Source organism: Arvicola amphibius, chromosome 12 (genome assembly GCF_903992535.2).
Source record: "Arvicola amphibius chromosome 12, mArvAmp1.2, whole genome shotgun sequence".
NCBI classification, from domain to species: Eukaryota; Metazoa; Chordata; class Mammalia; order Rodentia; family Cricetidae; genus Arvicola; species Arvicola amphibius.
Window position 1 is genome coordinate 68,308,754 of NC_052058.2, and position 24,859 is coordinate 68,333,612.

The window sequence follows — 24,859 nt, forward strand, 5'->3', positions numbered from 1 at the left end:
TGCAGCTGATCCAGGAAACACTGAACCATTTCCTTTTAAGGGCATTTTCCTTTACCCTTTAAAGACAAAGCCAGAATTAGTTTGTTTTTTTTTTCTTTTTCTTCTTCCTTTTTTTCATAACCACTGTATTTTTACATTTAAAACTTTAATACAAATGACGATAGAATTAGAACTTTCCTGAGGGTGACTTTCTGGAGGGCTGGGAATTGGGGCCCACAAGTCTGTCTCTACAGCTGGCATGCTACCAGCCAGTGCTTCAGTTTTTATCATAAGTGAGTCTGAAAGCAAGTGACATGCCAGGCATTCCTTGGGAAAGTTAGCTAAGGTAATGATGGAACCTGAGGCAAAAACCAGCATGCCACCTGTAATTCTCTTTGGGGCTCTGGGGCCTGGAGAGGTGACAGTTCTGTAAAATGATTTACACAGCATTATAAAAAGAAAACTCCCTTGGGTAATGACCGAATTGAAAGTGCAACAATAACAGACAAAGGGGACTTCCAGGACTCAGCTGTGCAGGCCACGCCCAGTGGGAATGCCCCAGAACCTTCCAGTACTGTGGCAGCTTTGGGAAGATGAAGCAAAAAGCCAAGAGACAATTTCCGGGGAAAGGAGAGTCCAAGATGCAACTTCCGGAAAAGGGAAGTCCAAGATGGGTTTGAAATCTGTACCCCTAAGGAAATATTCCAGAGAGGCATGGCTACCTTTAGAGGTTGCCAAAATAAACAAGTTTCCAGAAGCGTGTGTGTGTGTGTTTGTGTGTGCGCGTGTGTGTGTGTGTGCGTGCGTGTGTGTGTGTGTGTGTGTGTGTGTGTGTATTGTCCTGTAATTCCCAGGTGACATTTCTACCATAAGGACTGAGCTGGCTGCTTAGAGCGCCTCAGACCAGTGGAGCTGGCTTCGTCTCTCTTACGAAGACGCTGGCATGTTTCTAGCAATGGCTTTGCCCTTGCACATTTGAAGTCAATCTCATCCCAATGTTCAAATACAGTTTTTTGAGATTCCCCCTTTTGTTTTTGTTTGGTTTGGTTTTTGGTTTTTGAGACAGGCCTTCGCTGGAGCTTTGGAGCCTGTCCTGGAACTAGCTCTTGTAGACCAGGCTGCCTTGAACTCACAGAGATCCGCCTGCCTCTGCCTCCCCAGTGCTGGGATTAAAGGTGTGTGCCACCACCGCCACTGGGTTCTCTCCCTCCTTTGAAAATAGCCTCATTTTTACTTTTAATCCAATGTCTGTGTCTATGTATTTGTGTGAGTAAGTGACAGTGCCCATGGAGGCCAGAGATGTCACATAGGTCGTAAATTGCCTGACATGATTCTGGGAATCAAACTTGGGTTCTCTGCAAAACCAACACTCTCTGACAAATGAGTTCTCTCTGGCTCCACCCCTCCCTTTAGTATTGCTTTACTGACACAATTTACATACAATAAGTTTACAAATTTTTGAAGCACAGGTAGGCCCATTTGCCTAACATGTTCTATCCTCAGTACAGCAAAATTATTAATTAATTAATTAAGCAAACAAGCCAAACTTGCTGGCATTAAGTATACATTTAAACTACATGAGTGTGTATGTTCAGATGTATGTATGGTGTGTGTGAATGTATTCAAATGTGGAGGCCAGAGGATAACCTGGGTATCATACTTTAGATTCCAGCTAGTTTGTGTTTTTGAGGTAGGGTCTCTCACCTGGAGCTTGCCTGTTTATCTAGCTGGTCATAGAGTTCCAGGGATCTGCCTGCCTTTCCGTTCCAACCCTGGGATTACAAGCACTTTACTAACTGAACTATCTCTGAAAGACCTACATGACTTTTGACTGTACGTATATTTCAGATTCTGTCTTTCATCCCCAAACAGTAACCCCATGTGCCATCACAGGCATTCCCTGTGTGTGGCAGCTATACTCTGCTTTCTTGCATTGTGAATTTTGCACTTCTACAATTTCCTATATATGGAGTCACGTAGATTCTTCTGTCTGCTTTCTTTCACCTGGCACAGTGCTTCGAGAGTCATCTCTGCTTTCCTATGGGTTGACGGTTCATTCTTTACTGCTGCAGGGGAGTATCAGTTTGACTCTTATCTGGTTTTGGAAAAAAAGATATATTTATGTTGACAGGAAATCAAATAAGTTTTGCTGCCATTTTGAGAATCGCATACTAAGCTTAATCATAAAAACACAGTGGAATCAAATAATGACATCTTGAATTTTGCAGCCAATTGGATGGAGCTAGAAAACATTATTTTGAGTGAGGTAATCCAGACACAGAAAGACAATTATCACATGTACTCACTCATAAGTGGCTTTTAAACATAAAACAAAGAAAACCAACCCACAAATCACAATCCCAGAGAACTTAGATAACAATGAGGACCCTAAGAGAGACATACATAGATCTAATCTACATGGGAAGTAGAAAAAGACAAGATCTCCTGAGTAAACTGGGAGCATGGGGACCTTGGGAGAGGGTTGAAGGGGAGGGGAGAGGTGTGGAGGGAAGCAGAGAAAAATGTAAAGATCAACAAAAATCAATTAAAAAATACAGTGGAATAAAAAATATCATCCCGCCGGGCGGTGGTGGCGCACGCCTTTAATCCCAGCACTCGGGAGGCAGAGGCAGGCGGATCTCTGTGAGTTCGAGACCAGCCTGGTCTACAAGAGCTAGTTCCAGGACAGGCTCTAAAGCTGCAGAGAAACCCTGTCTCGAAAAACCAAAAAAAAAAAAAAAAAAAAAAAAAAAAAAAAAAAAAAAAAAAAAAAAAAAAAAATCATCCCTTTATATTTTGCTTAAAATGTAGGAACTCGGTCCACCGTAAATGAAGTTCTAAATGGAAACATTGAACCTCAGGCAAGCAAATCTATGCATGAAATCTCCAGCTTTAGGGAAGCATAGTGGACTGGGCCTGTCCTGTCATCCTAGGAGGAGGTGGCAGGAGCATCAGGAGCTGAGGGGTATCCTTCCTTATACAGTGAGTTCAAGGTCAGCTGGGGAAGGGGAGTGGAGCAGACAGCTGCAGATGGGGTAAAAAATACAAGTTAGTTAACAACTGAGTAAATTGGGGTGATTTAGACATGAACTGGGATAAGAGGGTCCCTGGAGGTCAAAGCTAAAATTAAAATCCATTAGCAAAAGCGGCACTTGCTAATGTACAAGGAAAGACTGGCTGGCGCTCTCCAGAGACAGCAGCACTGCCCCGGCCACCACAAACAGCCGCAATGGTGAAAATGTCATTTTTGAGCATAGAATATAGTGTGGACCTGGTGCTGTTCTGAGCCCTCGCTCTGTCATTAACCTGTCTGCATTTCTCAGCTGCCCTGCTGAGATACATATTCTATCGTTATCCCCATTTTATAGTAGAAGAAATCGAAGCTCAGAGAAAACCCAGAAACTCGCCTTGGTATTAGTGAAGGCAGGATCTGGATTGGGGATTCAAGCCTTAACTTTGGCTGCTGGAGTCTTTAGCCCCAGGGAGGTACTGGGGAAGAACTCTGAAGCTCTTACAGGGGTGGGTACTGTTCCTGAATAAAGGGCGTGAGACCAGAGCAGAGGACGCAAGCCCAAGGAAAGGGGCTGTGAAGAAGGAGAAACTGAGTCAAACTGGAGAGTGCCTACCTGAGGGCATAGAATCCTGTCTGTTCACAGAAGTGAGGCGCTGGCTCATCTGGACCCCAGATGCCTGGCCAAGTGACCAGTGGGTCCTTTCAGAGCTAATGTCTTGGGGACGAGTATTTGTGGAGATTCCTTTGTGACTCGGCTTTCTGGATGCGTGCCAGCAGTCGTCAATCTGACCGTGTTGTGATGGCTGCTGCTAACTAACCTTTGACTGCATACAGTCCATTCGGTATTGTGAACTTATCTTTCTTTATGGCGCTTTTAAATCTGACTATCAAAGAGTGTATGAGTGGTGGAGCTAGATTGGCTGGCTTTGCATTTTGCCTTTGCCATTCTTAGCACATTACCTAACCTCTCCAGGGCGGAGGCACGGGGATATTGGCAGTGTATCTCATCCACGGGTCATGTTGGATGTTAAAAAGGCTAATATGTATCAAAGACTTACGGCAGACAGGTCTCTATGCTATTATCATTATCACTATAAAACGGTAGCAGATGAAAATATTTGTTCCATTGTTCGAGATGTGGTAAGCAATGAAATCTGTGCTAAAAACACGTTTTGTCTTTAAGATTTCATTTCGCAGGGCCCCATGCCTTGCTCCTCCTGCATCATGGACTTGGACTTGGCTGGCACAATTAATCTCAGTGTTTTCCAGTGGGTGGGTAGACACCTAAGGATCACGGCACCCAGAAACAGGGTCTCTCTCTTCACCTTGTAGCAACTATTGGAAGGAAGGATTCTAGATACCTGTTCTCTAGGAGCTGAAGTGTTAGCAGCAGTAACGACACTGCTTTTGAGTGAGAAGAAGCCTTGTATTATTTGGACAGAGTAGAAGAGACTCAAGTGCTAGATGAGAAAATAAGAATTTCCTTTCTGTTGCTCATTTTTTTGTTTGTTTTTGTTTTGTTTATCAAGACAGGGTTTCCCTGTATTACAGTCCTGGCAGTCCTGACAGTCTTGGAACTTGCTCTGTAGACCAGGCTGGCCTTGAACTCACACCTGCCTCTGCCTGCCCCTGCCTCCCAAGTGCTGGGAATTAAAAGTGTGTGCCACCACCGCCTGGCTCTGTTACTCCTTTTTGTGCTAGACTTTAGAGGCGATGTCAGGCAGTCTGCAGAACCCCCGTCTTGCCCCTGCTGTTCTTCGATGCTTCATCCAGTTCCTGGTTATAACTAGGTGTCTAGTTCAGGTTCTGTGTTCTATACAAAGCCATCCACAGTTCTCCCAATCCGTTCCCACTGGCCACTATCACAGTTAGAAACGGAAATTCTCACACCTTTGGCAATAATGAGTTACATTGTTATCTTAGAGCGTTAGCTGCAGAATTATCTGTAGTAGAGTCATTCCTTTAGTCAGTGACTAGGCATTTGTGGAGGGCCTCTGCCGTCCTTAACATGGGAAAAGGGATGGGCTATTGGTTGTGATGGTTACAACGTGTCTATATAAATACTGGTCATCCTTAAATCTCTAGCAGGAACCAAAAGCTTTCTCTGACAGTCATCTCTAAATCATTCTCCTTACAAGTCCCCAGGACAGTGTTGGACATGCCAAGATTTGCATCCCCTCTCCCACCCACTGTTACTTCAACTAGCCAGCGTGGATGTGGCTGATAGAATCGCTCCTAACGTTTTCCAGTGGAACTGGAGAGGATGGCATGAAAAATACGCTCTAAGATGTTAAAAGCATAGGAAATTGTGGTCCTTTTTCTTATGAATAGAGAGTTTGATGAGCATCAGTTGTGAGTTAGACTCTGCATCAGTAGTAGGGGTGCCCAGTCTTGGCGGGAGGCTGGCCTGCTGACAAGGGACTTATGGAGTTGCTAGCTCAAGGTCTGATGGTAATGTGTGTGTGTGTGTGTGTGTGTGTGTGTGTAGGGCATTAGATGTGAGTAGAAACAGGTGGTGTGTATACCTGCAGTATTTCAGAAGAAAAAGTTGCCCCTAGACGGAGAGCGAAGAGGATTCTGTTGAGACCCTCGGTCTGGTTAATTTGCTTCTCTGTCTGTTAGACCAGGGCAGAGGGGACTTCTGACTCCGGGGGATGGATAAGCGACTGTGCCCTTGAGTGTCCCGCCACCCCCAATTTGAAGAAGGGGCGACCACTATCCACCGCGGTGAGTTCTCGTGAGCTCTGCCCGGGACCACCCCGGGAGAAGGGCTGTGGGTGTTGTGGCGCATTCCAGAAGGATCTCTGGGCCGCAGCCTCTGCACCACGCCCTCGGCGGGGCCAGGTGTGCGCCCCGGTTGCTGAGGGGGGGAGCCGGGGGCCCGCAGCGAGCGGGTTTACTGCTCGGTGTGCGCTGAGTGTTTGTCTGCCTCGGAGGGCTGGGTCCTCCTTGTTCACAGGTGAGTCACGCCCCGAAACACGGGCTCTCTTCCTGTCAGGACTGAGTCAGGTAGAAGAGTCGATAAAACCACCTGATCGAGGGCAAAGGAAGGCACAGCGGGGCGAGGACTCGGCACCCGGCAGCCACCCGCAGCAGCGGAGCGCGGCCCGGCCATGCCTGCGCTCTGGCTCAGCTGCTGCCTCGGCGTCGCCGCGCTCCTGCTGCCCGCCGCCCAGGCCACCTCCAGGAGGGAAGGTGAGTGCTCCCACTGCGCCGACGACCCGCCCTTCCCTATTGACGGCAGTGGCTGTCCGAACTCACTTGGTCAGGTCAAGGGTCTCTGCAGAAAGCCTTCACCCTACCTAGGGCTCCTTCCCAGGTGGGCTTTAAAGTGCTAAAACCCCCGGAGTTAAAAAACACGAAGCCGATGGGTTGTGTCAAACAAGAGTTTCCTCATCTTAAAGCCATTCCTCTTTCAAATTCTTCCCTTTCTTTTCTTTTGTACCAAGGACCCCCTCCCCGCAGCGCCCCATTTAATTAGCAACGTGCTGCTCTTTAAACGGGCCACTCTCTGTGTATTTACCAGCGGGAGTTGGGTGGCATTTTTTTCATGCCTGGCAGCACCACACAGACTAAAAAAAGAACTTCTGTGATCCCGCTGTTATCCGTGTTGCATTTTTGAGATGGAGCGTGAATTTAAGCTTTTCAGTAATACTCAAAACTTCTGCAAAAATGCTACTTCTTAGAACAGTTTCACCTCCCAGCTATTTGTCGGACTCAAACGTGAAGTATCATTTTTTTTCTTACATAGGGCACCAGGTGGCTGTCATGTCTTGAGGAGTTAAGTTCATGTAAACAAAACTTTGTGAGAACCTAGCAACTGTTTTTCATAGGCATGTGTCCTGTCAACTAAGATGACACATAAGGCGGGTTGTCCCTGACACTTAGCCGAGGTGTTTTCTTCTGATTACCCCAGCTTTTTTACGTTCATGTTATTGTTGCTTTCTGGACTTCCCAGGCCACAGTGTGCTGATTATGTATAATTGTCACCAAAAAGGGGAAACTGTGAAATAATAGACATGTTAGTTTTCTATAGTAACCATTGTACTCCTTGTATCAAAACACGTTGTGTGCCTTAGATTTGCAAAATGAACTTTAAAAAATACATATGACAGTGGTCATGTCGAGTAGACTCCCTTTGAGTTAGGATAAATTAGTTGAAACCTAGTAGAAAACATCCTAAGTACAAAAAGAGTCCCAGAATATTAGAATTAAAAGCAGCTGTAAATGGATTAACCACTAAGAATCCTTTGATTGAAAAGGTGAGCGGTTGGCAGTGTGTTTGCACAAGGCCACCCAAGCAACTGTTGGCAGTGCAGAGCCTTTCATCCAGGGGTTCTTAAACTGGAGCCTTTTTGACCACATTATAAAAGTAACAAAGAGAAATTTATATTATTATATATTATATTATATTTTGTACGTATGCTTTTTCTTTTACAGGGTAGGTAACCATTACAGCAACTTTCCTCTTGGCAATAATTAAATGTATATGTGTGTGTTCATGTTAGATAACAAAAACAAATATGTAGGATGCCACCAATTGTTTAATAGTAGAATCAACATCTGGGACGCTGTGTTCTCACAGGGGACTTTGTAGCTGAGCATCCCATCCCGACGGAAATTGAAACGTGCTGCATTGAGTCATGGTCACACTTTCCTCTCCCTTAGAGACAGATTGAGATGTTATGTTCCCTCCTCAAAGGGCTGCATTTGGGGGCCAACTGAGACTAAGAAAACCTTGTCATGATGGTAGGTCGTTCATATTTTTTTCCATTCATGGCACGTTGGGATGTGCTAGGAGTTGGTACCTGTTTGAAGTGACCTGTGCCTGAGGCTCCTGCGGCCTGTGAAAGTCTGAAGCAGTAATGTTGCTTCCTGGGTTTTTTTTTTTTTTTTTCCATGCAGGAGAAATTATGGTAAAGATATAATTACCAAGACTTACAGGGTTGGCCTCAGCTAAAACATCAGCTTTAGAGTCAGCCTGACCTGGCAGATTTTTTTTGGTTTATTCACTTGTTAATGCCTGTCTTGGTTATTGTTCTGTTGCTGCATAGGAATCACCATAACCAAGGCAGCTTATAAAAGAAAGCATTTAATTGGGGCTTGCTTACTGTTTCTGAGGGCAAGTCCATTAGCATCATAGCAGGGTGCAGTCGCTGAGAACTTATATCCTGGTTGGTAGGCAGCAGGCAGAGAGAGAGAGAGAGAGAGAGAGAGAGAGAGAGAGAGAGAGAGAGAGAGAGAGAGAGAGAGAGAGAGAGAGAGAGAGGAGACTGGACCTGACCAGGGATTTCTGAAACCTCAAAGCTCCCCCATCCCCCATCCTCCTCCAACAAGGCTACACCTCCTAATCCTTCCAAAACAGCCCACCAATTGGGAACCAAATATTCAAATATATGAGCCTATGGGGCTCATCCTTACTCAAAACTGTCACAGTGCTCCTTAGAAACTGTTCAGGCTCCTCAGCTGCTTGGAGTCTGCTTCACCTGCTAAATAAAAGTGTTAGAACTATGCAAGCTTTTAGCCTTGGTGAAAGGTAAGCCACCTTGCACAGCTGACGTCCACATTTCTTTAAGAGTCTGGAGCCAGGAGTACAGGCACAGTGAACTCAGATGCCCAGAGGTCAGTAAGAAACACACAGGTTCCCATTTGGTATCTCATAGCTGGGTGAGAGACTGTGACTTGTGTCCCCGAGGGTCTGGATCATAGCTCTGGGGGAGGTATGTCTGGAGATGAGCGAGACGGAGAGGAGGAGGATCAAAGCATAGCGGTGCGGTGCGTCTGGCCATGAAGAGCCTCACGCTCTGGGCTGTATATCTAGGATGGTGCCTTGTGAGCAAAGAAGAGTCGCAGAGAGTTGGTGAGCAGGAATGGCGTGCTCACATCCGTGTGTTAGGAAGGGCTCTGCAGGGCTAAGAGGGTGGAGAGAAATGAGGGGAGCCAAATCAAAGTCATTGCAATAACCCAAGTGAGAGGTGGCGGGAGAGAGACCACAGGAACGCATAGGGTAAACTGAGAGAACTTGGTGACCCACCAAATGTTCTGGATCTCTAGGGACTTTCAGGGCTTTGCTTTTGCTCTCCTTTCAACAGCCCAAGGAAGGTGCTGAGCATTCCTGCTGTTCAGGCTGACGCTGCTCCAGGGTGTATTTACCCAGCCACGTAGGTAAAACATTAGACAAAAACCCAAAGCAGTTGAGACTCTCAACCCCGGCTCCCCTGTCAGTCCTTCTTGCTTTTTGGTTGTCGCCCAGAAAACATCACACACCGATTTATCAACCCCACCCCACACTCTAGAGAACATGCCCGAAGCATGTAAGGTGTCCTTGCACTTTCTGATGAAAATTGGCCAGCTTGATTATGAAAACACTTTGTGGTATATATGTAGTAGTTACCTGTCTCTTTATGTTTAACTCAGTAAACGAGTCACACAAATATATTTAAAGTCATATAACGTACGAAGTGATACACTTAGTTCTGATTAGATTGCCTTTCATGAAATAATTGCATCCATGAAGTAATTCCCATTCATCTTCAGAATTCAGATGCTTGCCTTCCCAAAGCTGCTTTCACACAAGTTCTTTCTCCAGATTTTTTTTTTTTTTTGTCTTATTGAGATAGAGTTTCGCTGTGTTGACCAGGCTGGTTTTGAACTCATGACCCTGTTGTCTCCATCTTCTGAGTGCTGGGGATTTAGGTACGAGCTACTGCGCCTGGCTTTGAATCTCTCTCTTGTCAATTGAAGGTACTAAGTTTTCCAAACAGTAGGAAGGTTTAGATATTTCAGGAGCACATTGTGATCTTCACAGCATGGTCGCTTTGAACTTTGTGACAATTTCCAACACTTCATGATGTGAGATAAGAGACGGAGTGTTATGTTAGAGCATTTGGTATTTTTCTTACTGCTAAGTTTCCAGTATATTGAGTGAGGTCATTTTATTTAATGTCTTCCCCAGATAACACATAAGTCATCGAGAAAGTTCTCTGTAGCATGTAATATTTGCAGAGGACTTAAGTGCACCTTTGCTCCCCCCAGGAATCATTTTTGGTAAAATAAGAAGTCTATACACACAGCAAATAGGAGTAGAGAGTTGGGACTCAGTGTGAGCTGGGAAGTCCTTGAGGGGACAGTCATTTCAATGTCCTGAACTGGGGCAGCTGATTGAACTCTAGTGGTCCATGAGACTGTTGATTTGTGATCGTGTTTATTGGAAAGTCAAGCTGTACAATTACCGTGTTGAGGCAATCGTGGGAGTGTGCTTCCTGTTTAAGGCCTCAGTAGACCAACCAAACTGACATTGTTTTTTTTTTTTTTTCCCCCCCTTGGGGAACTTTGCAAGGCAAGGGACAAGACCTGAATCATTGTTCTCAGACCAGTGCAGAACTAGGAGCCCTGTGATTCTAGAATACTCTAATTTAGTTCCAAATGAAACTTAGCAGATTACCGAAGCATTCCTGGGGCTGTGTTGTAACATAAGCCTCAGAAAGGTGATGTAATGTTTGAATCATCTCCAAAGCCAAAAGCTGTCTCTTTTGGTGTCTGTGGGTGAGTGCGTGTCGGCAGACGCCCCTCCCTGCAGCACAAAGCCTTGTCTCTTCGCGTGGCAGCTGCGAAAGTAGAAGAGTGTCAAGGCTGTTCCTCTCACAGTGGCCAGCGCGTGATGAGTCTTCGCCTGCTGTGGCGTGAAAGGAGAGGTGGAAACCTCGGAGCCAAGGGTCTGTATCCCGGCCTTCCTCAGACAGTCAGTTCAGTTACAGAACTTCAAGTGGATCTCTTCTGGACTGTATTTTTATTTGTTATGGGAATATGAACTTTCATGTTGGGGGAAAAATCAATTTGCAGCCAAATCACTTCCCATGGCTAACTCAAAATTAGACAAATTATCTAAACTTTGAGCTGTACTTTAAGTGGAAGACTTCTTATAACAAAAGTTTGCATATCTCTGTTGTTCCCTAGAGCCAAATGCTTCTCCCTGTCCAATGCAGGGCAGGGCAGAAGTAGAAGCTCCATCCATTCTGGAGCAACCTTGCTTCGTCCCACAAGCACGAATGAGAATATATCAGACACCGATGGACAATAGGTCTAAGGGATCTCTTCACAACCTCTTGTTTTACAAGAGAGGGTGATGATCAGGGAGATAAAATCATTGCTTGGATTCCCAAGCTGGGTTCATCAAGTAGAGCGCATGTATGACAGGGAAGCCAGGGAACCAAAGATTGCCCTTGCTAGGATCCTACATTAGTAAGAGGGCCCTAAGGGCCAGGATTCACTTGTACGTGAATGTTCGGTTCACAAGATAGCTCCTTGACTTACTTCTCATTGTAAAAAACACCCCCAAACAAAATGAAAAAAAAAAAACTATACATATTCCTTTTTGTAGTAAGAGTAGATTATGGAAGATCTTAAAAATATTTTTATTTGTGTGTGTATGTGTGTGTGTGTGTGGGAGAGAGAGAGAGAGAGAGAGAGAGAGAGAGAGAGAGAGCGCCACCCGATGGGAGTGTTGGAACCCAGGTCCTCTGGAAGAGCAGCAAGTGCTTTTAACCACGGAGCCAGTTCTCTAGCTTATCTCTCAATCTTGTTATATACATTCATTTAAATTAACTTCCGTGGCTGGAGAGATGGAGCAGCGGTTAAGAGCATAAGTTGTCCTTCCAGAGGATCTGAGTCCATTTCTCAGCCCCCATGTCAGGTTGCTTACATCTGCCTGTGACTCTCACGCCAAGGGATCTGATGCTCTCTTCTGACCTTTGAGGACACCTGCACACATGGCAGACGTACATTTTACTGCATGTGTATAAATGTTTTTGTCTGTGTGTATGTCTGTACCACGTGAGTACCTGTTAACCTTTGTTCAGCTCTGTTGTCTGAGTCTTAAAGCGGCTTGATGTTGACCAAGTGGTTTTGTTAAAAAAAAAAAAAAAAAAAAAAAAAAAAAAAAAAGACTGGCAGTGTAGTTCGGTTGGTATAGCCCTGGTTTTCACATGCAAGGTTTGAGATCAGATATCTAGAAGACAGTCAAAAGAAAGTTAACAAGCCTTTTTATTCCCTCTTCTCTTCCCTCATTCTTTTCATTGACAGTTTGAATCTGTCTGTGTATAATTGTGTCTAGAGGTGTTTTCCCCTCTGACTGCTGTGGGCTATTGAAGGCTTTCATGGATGGGCCAGTTACATGGCCAGAACATTGACCTCGGAAGTGTTACACAGATGACTGTTTCCTGTCGCTACCCACTTTGGTTTTGGTAAAAGGGGATTCCCAATGTTTAAATATCCTTTCACATTTCAGCTCAATCTTCTCTCCCATAACAATGGATCCAGTGGCAATCCCAACCTGTGCTCTTGCCTCATCCAGGAAGCAGTACCATGGTAGAAATTTTTGTCTGCTGAGCTGTGTAGAGACCTAAGCAAAGTCACAGCTCATGTGACTAAGATTCAGTAGTGGAGAAGAGTGTTCACCCCACTGAGGTATAGGACATCGTAGCAGACTTTCTTTTGGCCACCAACCGGCTCCCAAATAAAGACATGAAGATTTATTATTAATTAAGAATGCTCAGCCTTATGTTTGTCCCACCAGCTCCTATAACTTGTTTATCTTCCGCTACATTTTGCCCCAGGGTATTTTACCTTTCTTTCATTCTGTCTGTCCTAACTGCACTGCTTCCTCCAAGTTTGGCTGGCTAGTGGCTCGCTGGTGGTTGGCTGGCCCTGGGAATCTTCCTCTCTTTCTCTCTTTCTCCCTCAGTCTCTCCTCTCTCCTTGAACCCAGATTCCTCCTCTTGTTCTTTCTGCCTACCAGCCCTGTCTATCCTTTCTGTACCTAGCTAGTAGCCCTTCAGCTTTCTGTTAGACCACTCAGGTGCCTTAGGCAGGTGAGGTAAACAGCTCCACATCTTTACATAGTCAACCAAATGCAGCATCAACAAGTGCAGCACGCCTTTACACACTTAAATAGTCTGCAACATAAACAAATGTAACACACCTTTACACACTTAAATAGTCCGCAACATAAACAAATGTAACACACCTTTACACACTTAAAGTAATAGTCCGCAACATAAACAAATGTAACACACCTTTACACACTTAAAGTAATAGTCCGCAACATAAACAAATGTAACACACCTTTACACACTTGAAGTAATAGTCCGCAACATAAACAAATGTAACACACCTTTACACACTTGAAGTAATAGTCCGCAACATAAACAAATGTAACACATCTTTCCATAGTTAAATAGTCCACAACAGGCCATGTTGTTTCTAACACCTGGTGGGAGTTTTTGGTCCATTTTCTCGGGGTATTTGTTACTTCCCTTGGTGGGTGTATAGCTGTAGTTGGACCTCTAAGAGCCCATTAATTCATTCTTCTGACTTCAAGCGATACAATCATTTCAAGGAGTATTTTTACAGAAAATCATCTTACAAATATACTCCACACACATTTTCCAAACCTTGTAAATGCACAATAATTACAGCCATCCTTTTGCTAAAACTCGGAAGAATAGCCATAGTAGACAGGTAGTTATTTACGTGTGCAGGAAAGAGTTGTGGTGACAGCTGTGAACTGTAGCTGACATTTATGTTTGAAAACTTCTTGCTCATAAAAACAGTAAGGGATTTGGGAGAAATATTTGTCTGCCTGGGCTCTGGTGGGAGATACCTCTGGGTCATCAGGTTGAGTCACCTGCCAGCCACACACGTGAAATCTAGCCTAGGTTGTGATGATATAAATAATTAACAATGTGTATAATGAGCTAGTAGTGAAAGTGATACTGTCTTTTGGCTTTGTAGTGCGCCTCCCTGGGGCCTCTGCACCCACGCTGCATGAGCAGCATGTGGATCGAGGGACGTCTCAACAGTTTTGGCTATGCTGGCTTAAAATGCAACTCCCAAAGAGAGGATGGAATTCAATTAAAAGCCTCTTAGTGAGGGAAATACCCTTATTCTAATTGTGTCATTTAAGAATTAAACTGGAACAGACATTCACACACTAAGCCTTAAAGTTCAAGAAAAGTTTGAACGATGAAATATTCATATTTGTTTTATTTACTTAAATGGAGGATCATTCTAAGATGTCAGAAAGAGACATTTTGTGGAGGAGATTTTAAAACTCATAAATCTTGGAGCTGGAGAGGTGGCTCAGAGGTTAAGATCACTGGCTGCTCTTCCAGAGGTCCTGAGTTCAATTCCCAGCAACTACATGGTGGCTCACAACCTTCTATAACAGGATCTGATGCCCTCTCCTGGTCTGCAGGTGTACATGCAGGGCACTCATAGAGAAAATATAAATTAAAGGATCCTAGGAAATCCTTATGACTATCTCATTGTCACACATAAGCATGGTAGGAAGTAGCATTTTCATCTTACGTAGCTCAGACTTGAAGACTGATATTTTTTTCAGACAGGATCAAAGATTCTAATGAGGCTGGGACCAAGTGACAGCTGCAGGGTGTATTTTGCTTTGGATTTTGTAAGGGTTGTATGATTCGAATATTTGTAAAATAAATCTAGGAACACATTCGAATAGATTCCTGTCGCCTTTGATCACTGTTTTTGTACTCCAAGCAGCCTGTGGCAGGGGTTTTAAAGGGGGGAGTAAACGTTCTCTCCATAAGCCTTAGTCACCAAGTTCAGCGCAGTGGACTTCTTACTGCGGGACCTCGGGATAGGTGAGTTAGCAGAGATGGGGGGTGGCAGTTGCTTCTGCTGAAATACTAGGGTTGCTAGTTTATGGGAGACCAGTCCTTTGACTCAGAAGTAGGGCATGGTGTCCAAGAGGATAAATTGACATCTAATGTTTAGTGTAACTTCCTTCAAACAAAGGGAAGAACTATTTGAGATTTTCTTGCCTTAACTCACTACTCACTATTCCCCATGATGATTTCCTTTTACAAGGGAGAATTATAAGAAGCAGAGGAAAGGAAGAGAGCAACTAAATAGTGTAAGCCAGGCTGCTGGAAGTCCTGCAAACCCAGCTCCACAGGAGGGTGAGGCAGAAGGACCTCAATTTCAAGGCCCGTTTGGGTCATAGAGCAAATTCAAGACTACTCTGGTTAATGTGTGTGATCTTGTTAAAATAAAAGAATGAATGAGAGGACTGAAGTTAGTTCTGTGGTAGACCAGTCACCTAGCTATCTAGGCATCTAGGCTCAGTGTTTATATGATATATATATATATATATATATATATATATATATATATATATATATACACACACACACACACATACACACACTAGATAGATAGATAGATAGATAGATAGATAGATAGATAGATAGATAGATAGATAGATAGATAGGGGCCTATGGAAGCATTATGTGAAAATAGGCTGAAAAGAAATGGAATCAGGGGGCTGGAGAGATGGCTCAGCAGTTGAGAACACTGGCTGTTCTTCCCAGAAGACCCAGGTTTAATTTCTAGCACCCACATGGCATCTCAGAACTGCTGCTCATAACTCCAGTTCCAGGGGATCTGACACCCTTATACAGACATACATGCAGGCAAAACACTGATGCACATAAAATAAAAATAAATCATAAAAAAAAATAGGATCAGAGTATGTTCATCCTTATAGGATCAGAGTATGTTCATCCTTATAGGCAGCATGAAGGAATCCCAGTGTCTACTCTTAGAAGAAAACAATGGTACGAGAAAGCTTTAAACAGAGAGGAGCTAAGAAAATTTATATTTTGAGAAGATATTCTGGCTGCTGAGTGGGTGGAAGGAAGCAAGAGAAGCCTCATGGAGTCTGATCAGAAAGCTGTGTCAGTTCTGATTTGCTCAGGGTTGGATCTAGAATGTCCATAGTGGAGACAGACTTGGGTGGACTTGAGCAGTTTGGTGGGTTAAACTCCAGTGGGGAACAGGCTAGTGGCAACTGAGGTAGTTGTCTCTGAGTGGTGAGGTTGACTTCCAGCCTTCTGACTTGAAGCAGTGAGGTTTGGTTGTAATCTGTTTGATTATTTGTCATTTTGGGACAGGGTATCACTGTGTAGCCCATTCTGACTTCTTAAACTCTAGATCCACATGCATCAGCCAATCAAGTATGGTCATTATAGGTGCTGGCCACCATGCTTGGTCTATGAGTTTATTGTTAAATGGGTTTTGTCCAAAGATATAGCCAGCTGGAGAAGTGGAGTGGACCGTTGAAGTTGGGAATGAGGTTTGGTCAGGGAACTGTGTTGGAAGGTGACACCTACTTACAGTAGTTATGAAAACCCTTGTCTTGAATGGGAACGTCAGGAGAGTTCCGGAGGGAGGGTCACAGGGCACGGGACTGAGTCTTGAGAAAACAGCATTTGGAGTTGGGGGAAGGTAGGATTTAATAGGGCTTGGTGGTGGAGATCAAGCGCCAGGACAAAATCTGATAGTATGACGCCACACCTCCTAAGAGGGCTTGAGAAAAGCAGGAGGATCTGATGTCTCAGAAAGGGGACCCAGAAGGCAGGAGAGGAGCCAAGAGGCAGGCAGCTTTCCCTAAATAAGGAAGACAGCTCTGTGTCAACCTTAAACGTTCCTACTTGGATCCAGTCACAAGAGATGACTATAATGTATGCAGAACTGTACCCAGAAGCTGAAATGGCAGCAGAAGCAGCAAGGCTCGCGTTGGCCAGCACAGCCGGTCAGGTTCAAACTTGCCGCTGAGATGCCTGGCTCCTGAGGTGGTACTGCTTACGTGGCAAGCACGCTGCCCCATCCGGACCTGCTGAGCTCACGCCCCCAGCCTGCTGCACCCCTGCCCCTCCTCCATGTAGCCCTTGGCTTGCTGCCCACCAGTGGCTTCTGTCACAGGCCAGGGAAGAGATGGTAAGACCATGGCAGAGATAGTACCTCTGGTGTTAGAGGCAACCTGCCAGAAATTTCCAGACCTTCCTTTACTTGAAAACACCTTCCTCTCTGGGGTCTTTGCTTATCTCACTGTGAATAGTTTTGTGTTGAAACAGTCGTTTTCTTGTTGTTGTTGGTTTTGTTATTTTAATGCAATGAATGCCATACAGAAACAATAACAAATGTGTATTGTATTGGGGGATTTCTGCACAGTTCCTGGGGTGCAACCTGGAGGTATTCATGTAGTAGACACTGAACCTCTGAGCTGCATTCTCAGTCCTACATTTTGTGAAATGTCAAAGTGTATTCCTGGACTTCTGGGGAGTTCTGGGGTTCTGGTTTTTATTTGACTTTTCTGTTTTTACACTATTTGCTAATTTATTTATTTGTGTGTGTGCGGTTGTGCACGTGCCACGGAGAACATGTAGAGAGGTCAGAGGACAACTTGTAGGAGGCTTCTTCTCTTTCCACCATGTAGACTCTGAGACTTGAACTCAGGTCTTCAGGCTTGGCAGCAAGCTCCCTTACCCACTGAGCCATCCCCACCCTGACTGACTTTTCTTAAAGTCAGATTGCCTTTAGTATGTCTCTCCCTACTCTTCCTCCTCCTCCTTTTTCTGCTTCCTTTCATCTCATCTATCCTAGCAACAATGGTGCCAAGCACTGGACCAGGTACTGTTGGAGTAGAGGAGAGAGAAATTCTAGAGATGAACTGAGTAATGCCCACAGATATTGGTGTTGCAGAGGGGAGCAGTGACCTCTGTGATCATGTGAGGAGGATTACTTCCAGCATTCAGAAAGAAGTCTGCAGGTTGTGAGCAGGGAAGTGCATAATCTAATACATGTTTCTTAGAGCATCCAGTCAGTTCTGTGGAAATGGCAAACCCGAAGATCAGAGGTAGCAAAGAGCTTAGGGTTCTGGAATTCGTGCAGAGGTCTAGGTGTTGAGGCCCAGGGAACAAGGGAAAGAGCGTTAAGGACATGGGCCGCGTATACAGGATTTTCAGAGGGGTTTGTGTCTTTTCATTTTTTTATTGCCTTTAAGGCACCAGCAAGCCCAGTGTTGACACACTGCTCCAAGGTGGAAATCAGATTGCTCTGGTGAAAAGTTGGGTGCATATATTATTTGTTTTTGTGGGGTTTTGCTGTTGTTTGTTTGTCTGGGACAGATTTAGGCTAGGCTCACCTCTGACTCACGGCAGTCCTCCTGCTTCAGCCTCCTGAATTTCAGAATTACAGGCGTGTGCCCCACACCTGGCGCACAGCTTGCTTTTAAGTTTAGCACAATAGATATGTTCTTTGTAACACCGGTGATCCTAGGTCTGCCAAGTTCTTACAATGTCTGGCAGCTGCTTGTTCCAAAAGGTGCTATTTTCTTATGGGAAGTTTAAAAAGAGTATTGCCTGGATGAAGCTGTGCGGCCGCTGGTGCTATCCCACGGCCTGGCCCCAAGCACAGCTTAGGAAACATCTCCAGTTTCCTCTCATTCTCTGGAGTCTATGGCTTGGAAAGAGCCTTTGCCCCTCGGCTTCCTGTCCTAACTTGTCAGAGGCCATGTTTAGTGAGGGGTGGGAGTGCTGGGAACACCCCAGAGGGATTCCAGGCTCCCGGGCTCCATTGTTCCTTTGATCTGCTCTCCGGAGGAGTGTGGGTGGTAGTGGGTGGACCAGCCCACGTCTGGCTGCTTGGTGGTCTCCTAAGAAGCACCTTGAGGGTCAGTGACCAAGCTATTGGAGTTATCATTATCACACACACTGCAGCAGCGCGCAGCACTGTCAGACACAAGTGCCACCCACTCTTTACTAGGCTTACAGAAAAATGTGAAAATCTTTGTAAGATGATTCCAGTTCCGAAGTGTTTATTTAGGGCTGGCGGTGAACTTGATGAATTTCATTCCTTTATCTGTGGGGAGAACCTGGCTGGCTGTCAGGAGCTGGAGTGAGGGGACAGAGAAGCAGATGAGATTTGAAGAGGTGTTTCTGGCTTGGAAAGAGGGCATGTGAACGGCTATCAGAGAAATACTGACTGGGGGTAGCAACGGCGACAGAGTTGTTTTGAGTCCCATGCCCAGGGTTCATGTGTGTTTTTTATTTTCTGGTTGTTTTTCTCGTTAGTTCTTGTTTCTGTGCGTACGTGTGTGTGTGTGTGTGTGTGTGTGTGTGTGTGTGTGTGTGTGTGTATGTGTGTGTGCATGTGTGTGTATGTATGTGTGTGTGTGTATGTGTGTGCCGGCACATGCCACAGCCCATGTGTGCAAGTCAGAGGACAGTTTATGGGAGTCATTTCTCTCCTTCCACAATGTGGGTTCTAAGCATTGAAGTTGGGTTGTCAGGCTTGATGGCAAAGTGTCTTTTTTTATCTACTGAGCCATTTTGCCAACTCTGATTTTGTAGTGTGGAGCTGTGGGCAGGCCTGCTTCTCGTCCTGCCCGGCTCTCGGCCACTGGCTAGCTTTACCCAAAATAATTACATAGAAACTGTATTCTTTTAAACACTGCCTGGCCCATTATTTTCAGCCTCTTACTCACATCTTGATTAACCCATATCTAATAATCTGTGTAGCACCATGAAGTGGTGCCTTACCGTTTAGTTTCTAGCATACGTCCATCTTGGGCTGGAGCTTCATCGCATCTCGTTGTAGAGGCAGGGCAATTGTCTGAGCCATCTACCTCACTTCCTTCTTCCTGTTCTGTCTACTCCACCCACCTATGTTCTAACCTATTAGGCCAAGCAGTTTTCTTTATTAATTAACCAATGCAATCAACAGATTGATAGAAGACCCGCCTCCATCATGATTTTGTGTTTAATGATGCACTATTTCATATTTTTATCTATCTGTATATATGCATATATATTTAAATTGTGTGTATGTGTTTGTATGCACATGCATGTGTGTACTAACATGCGTGTAGAAATCAGAGGACAATATTTTTCCTCAGGAGCAGTTTTTTGAGACAATCTCTCATTAGCTCAATGCTCACTAGTTAGGCTAGGCCGACTGGTCAGCAAGCCCCAGGAACCTAGCCCTGCATCCCCAGTGCTGGGGTTATAAGCATGTGCCAGCACGCCCATAATTTTTATGTGGGTTCTGGGGATCAAACCCAGGTTTTCATGTTTGCCTAACAAGCACTCTACTGACTGAGCTATCTCTCCAGCCCCTGTAATGACATCTTAATGCCAACTCTAGACCCAGGCCTGCACATAGGGAAGCTGGAAAACATGGGTAATGCGGTAAGTGGTTAATGAATATATACAAATTATATATGGATCCAACATCATCTTTGGAAAAATACGTTGGTAGCTCTCTTATGAAATCTTGCTGGCTCATGAAGTATTAGTGTCTAAGCACCCAGTATAGTCTCCCTGTTGCTAAGTGGTATCTATTAGTTCAACAAGATAAAGTCAGGTACAGAGGCTCACAGCGCTGGGGAGAAGATGAGATGGAAGAATTGCTATAACCTAGGCTGTATAAGGGATTCTAGGCCAGCCTGGTACACACACACACACACACACACACACACACACACACACATATACACACACATATACACACATATACACACACATACACACACATACACACACATACACACACATATACACACACATACACACACATACACATATACACACACACATACACACACACACATACACACACACACACACACACACAGAGAGAGAGAGAGAGAGAGAGAGAGAGAGAGAGAGAGAGAGAGGAAGTAAATAAAGTAGGACAAGAGGGAAAATCAGTAAACTACACTCTGTCAGCGTGATGGGGCATGGTGGCCCACACCTAAAGTCCCACACACTCAGGAGCTGAGGCAGGAAGATCTCAACTTGGAAGCAAGCCTGGCTACACAGTGAGCTCCATTTCAAAACAAAAACCATAAAATCTACCAAAGAAGTGCTTTGGGAAAAAAAGAATTTACCAGAAAGGGTAAAAGAAAATCTATAGCCTGGAATAAAATAATAAGGAATAATTTGTTATATTTTTATGTTTGTGGTAACTTACTAGAAAGTCACTGTGTCCAGTAATAAATGGGCAGCGAACATAGCCAGGCACGTAGTAATTACAAAAACGAAGCATTAACTAGCAGAGAGCACTTTTCAACCCCCCCCCTTGCCCTATTCTCCACCCCATTTTTACAGTTAGTTCTGTCTCCTGGTTTATATATTGCTCCTTAACAAACATCAGCATCCTGAGGCGCTCTCTGTGCCACTCATTTATCTTTGTTATCTGACACCCAAACTCTCACGCAAACTCTGCCGGGGCTGGGACAGATGCTGGCTTTGTTTGCCGCTGGACCTGGAGCTTGGAGTGGCCTGGCACATATTAGACGCTCAGTGTGTATTTGTTCAGAGTGGATGACTGAAAGACCTGCTGCTGACTCAGGGGATGCCCAAGACGCTTGTCTTGACTTGCACGGTCATCACTTGCGTGTGTGCCGAGGCCTCTCGACGGAAGCTGGATGGTATGTTTATAATGTTTGACGCAGGGTCAGAGTTTGGAAGAACAGCAACAAATCTGAAAAATGAAAGTGGGGGAAAAAAGGTTTCCAGGCATAAAATCAAGCGCATCTAAACATAAGGGAAGGAAAAGTATGAAAATAAGGATGTTTTTAGAATTTCCTCTCAGAATCTATTGTGGGCTTGCATTTTAGTCTGTTCATCTAGGTAGAGGGAGCTAATCTGGACTCCCATGGAGGACATAGGGAAGAGTGACTGCTGAATTTTTAATGCACGTGCAGACACATGGGGGTAGATGGAGCTCTTTAAATGGTGCAAACACAGACATCTGTCTCAAGGGGTGGTGCTGGGGTCGGGTGCTTCCAGGCACTTGACCTCTTATTCAAGGAGTTGAAATCAAAGCTCAAACAGTTCTGCAGAAGAACCTTTGTTTAGAGCAAAGCAATAGAAAGGGTCAGAAGACACGGCAAGGAGCATTGGGCCACATGAGTGAAGACACCCATGCCCTGATTGTTTGCATTTTCTTCTGGAATTCCAGAGACGGAGGAATTCTGTTACTAAGGGTGTAGTTCTCTATTTCTCTATTAGTAGTTCTACTAATAGGTGGTTCTCTATTTTGATTGATTAGATCATATAGTCATTTCATGTCCTTTCCCTTAATGCATCTGATTTTAATTGCTGTATGGTCAATATGCATAGGATGATATACACAGGCTTTTCCCTGGACATTCACTTGAGGACACAGTTTGCCTTATTGTGTATGCATCAAAAACCAGCCCAGGCTGGTCCAGTCTTTCTATTTCTCATACCTAGATGCCTTGAGGGTAGAGACTATACTTGGATAGATGCTGTCTTCGTTTGATGGGTATTAGAGGAAGAGAAGCATCTTATTGTCCAGAGAGGGGTGTGCATGCAGGCTGATGCAGGTGTGGAGGGCATTGTTTGAAGAGGGGTGTGTTTACATAGTATGTGCAGGTAAAGAGCCAGGCTGCCATATGCATCATTAGGAGAAAGGGGTGTGCATACCCCAGACCAATCAGAGTTCTGGGTTACTAGCTATTCCTTATGTGTGCTTACTTCACATCTAAAGCTAGTCAGCGCTCTCTCTCTCTCTCTCTCTCTCTCTCTCTCTCTCTCGTTCTATCTTTCTACAGAATCTCATTCTGTAGCCCAGGCTGGCCTGGAACTGTGCAATCCAGGTTGGCCAAGAACTCCCATTGATCCTTCTTCAGCTTCCCAAGTGTAGCGATTACAGGTGTGAACCACCACATTCAGCAACAGGTTTCCTAAAATTCAAAAGAGCATCCCTTTATTGGTTCATTCACGAATACTAAACAGCTGCTATGGAGCAGCTCCGAGCGCTATGTGGTACCCCAGGGATTTAATTTTCCCATTTCCTGTCTGTTGGAAGTAAGAAGCATAGTACTTTACCCTTAACACAGCTTTGTTTTCTAAAGAACATTTAAAACATTTTTAAACAAAGGTTTAAAATTCAATAGATTTCCTACACAAACCCAGATTCCTATTTCCTTTGAAAAGTATAAATGGAAACCCTGACTAGAGTAGCCCTTCACCTGGCTGGCTGCTGGTTGCTGTCCCTGAAAGTGAGTGCTATTTTACCTTAGGTTCACTGGCACAGTCTCCTTATTGGTTAGCCTGCATCTAGCCCGGTGGATGCCGGGGGTCACCAGTGAACTCATGGTACTAGCTGATAAGAAATGACCCCAAATGAAAGAGACTCATATAAACTGTATTATGTTTATTTGATTAAGTCTGGTTGCAAGAATATTCTGGAATTTAAAATATGAGAGGTTTTGTTTTTTGTTTGTTTTATTTTCTTCTCCCCCAGTTAGGAGAGTGAGTCGTCATTGGTTATAGGGACATCAGCCTAAGGAGAAAATTTGGAGGAAGTCGTAGTTCAAGAATAGACCAATGGCGGAAAGAACAGTTCTATGCAAAAGAAACAGGGTGAATGTTCCCTCGTTGTCTGTGTGTGAGAGCTCGAAGCCCCAATGTTGCATCAGTCTGGTTCCATGGAACCCTAACCCTGCCTGGTAACTTCAGAGTTCCGCAAGCAAGGCTACTAGGAGAATCTTCTCCAAATTCTCAAGCAGTGCGGCCCCTCAGTCTGTCTGTGGGATGTGCTGACAAGCCCATTATCCCAACACTTAGGAGATGGGAGCCGAAGGGTCAGGGTTGCAAGGTCATTTTCAGCTCAGACTGAGTTCCAGGCCAGCCTGTCTCAATAAAACAAAACAACAGTCTGCTCTGAGTTAGAAGGGCTAATGTGGTTGCTCCTAGCTAATGTGCTAGGAGGCACGGGCCAGGGAGGGCACTGGTTCCTTGGCTGGCACAGTGGAAGAGCCTCACAGGGACCTAACACATGTGATGGGCGTACCCTTCCTCGGTAGAAATTTTACAGCACTTGACAGCTGTGTGGCACATCTGCTGGAGATTTTAACAATCAGCTTCACCAGCATTAGTTGGGAAAGACTCGGCTTGGCAATGGTTCTGTGGGAGAAACAGAAAACAAACACCTCCAGAAGATTTTAATTGGTAACAAATTCAGTACGCTGTAAACTTTATGAAATGTTTGGTTTTGTCCCTGTAATGAAGGTGTCTAGTCTCAGAACAGACGGGATTCTGTTATGAGCTGAGTTGTTCAGGCCTTGAAGTACCATAGTCAATTTTTGTCTTTTAAGTAAGGAGTGTGGCAGCACAGGCCGTTAACCCCAGCACTAGGGAGGTAAAGGCAGGAGGATCAAGGCCAACCTGGTCTACTGAACATGTTCCAGGGCAGTCAGGGCTACACAGAGAAACCCTGTCTCAAACAAACAAACAAACAAACAAAAAGAAAAGAAAAAGAAATAAGAAGGAAGACAAGTGGGGTTTGTTGCTAAAGGAATAGTCAGGAAGAATCTGGAAACCATGACAGAAATAGTTGACATGCCTAGATCTAAAAATTGATTAATTAAATAAATAAATGAATGAAAATGAGAAGAGTGTATGTGTGTGTTTGTGTGTGGGTGTGCTGTTTTCCAGGGAAGAAGTAGGGACATGGTGAGAACTCCAGAGAGGTAGACTTAAGACTCTACTCAGAAATGACCTGTGGGCAGTGAGAGAACTCAGTGGGTAAAGGCTCCCGCCACAGAACCTGACAACCTGAATTTGATCCCCAGGACCTGTATGGTGAAAGACAATGTCTGACTACTGTAAGCTGACCTCTGGCCTCCACATGTGTGTTATGGTGTGTGACACTCCCCCCATGCAAAAATATATAAAATGGCTGGGTGGTGGTGGCACACTCCTTTAATCCCAGCACTCGGGAGGCAGAGGCAGGCAGATCTCTGTGTTCGAGGCCAGCCTGGTCTACAAGAGCTAGTTCCAGGACAGGCTCTAGAAACTACAGGGAAACCCTGTCTCGAAAAACCAATATATATATATATATATATATATATATATATATGTATATGTATACATATATACACATACATACATATATATATATATAAATGATTGTATAACCAATGCACATAGTTGGAGTGTGTGTGTGTGTGTTTACAAGATTATG

The 24,859-nt window shown here is 44.6% G+C and overlaps 1 protein-coding gene across 1 annotated transcript in view; it reads left to right on the top strand.

The window, feature by feature from the left end:
• The first annotated feature begins 5,961 nt into the window (after nt 1-5,961).
• Nucleotides 5,962-24,859, top strand: part of Lamc2 (laminin subunit gamma 2) — a 63,886-nt gene continuing 44,988 nt past the window's right edge. The window contains exon 1 of the mRNA XM_038349210.1: nt 5,962-6,187. Within this exon, the coding sequence (XP_038205138.1) occupies nt 6,106-6,187 (82 nt within the window). The 5' untranslated portion in view covers nt 5,962-6,105. The remainder of the gene's footprint in view (nt 6,188-24,859) is intronic.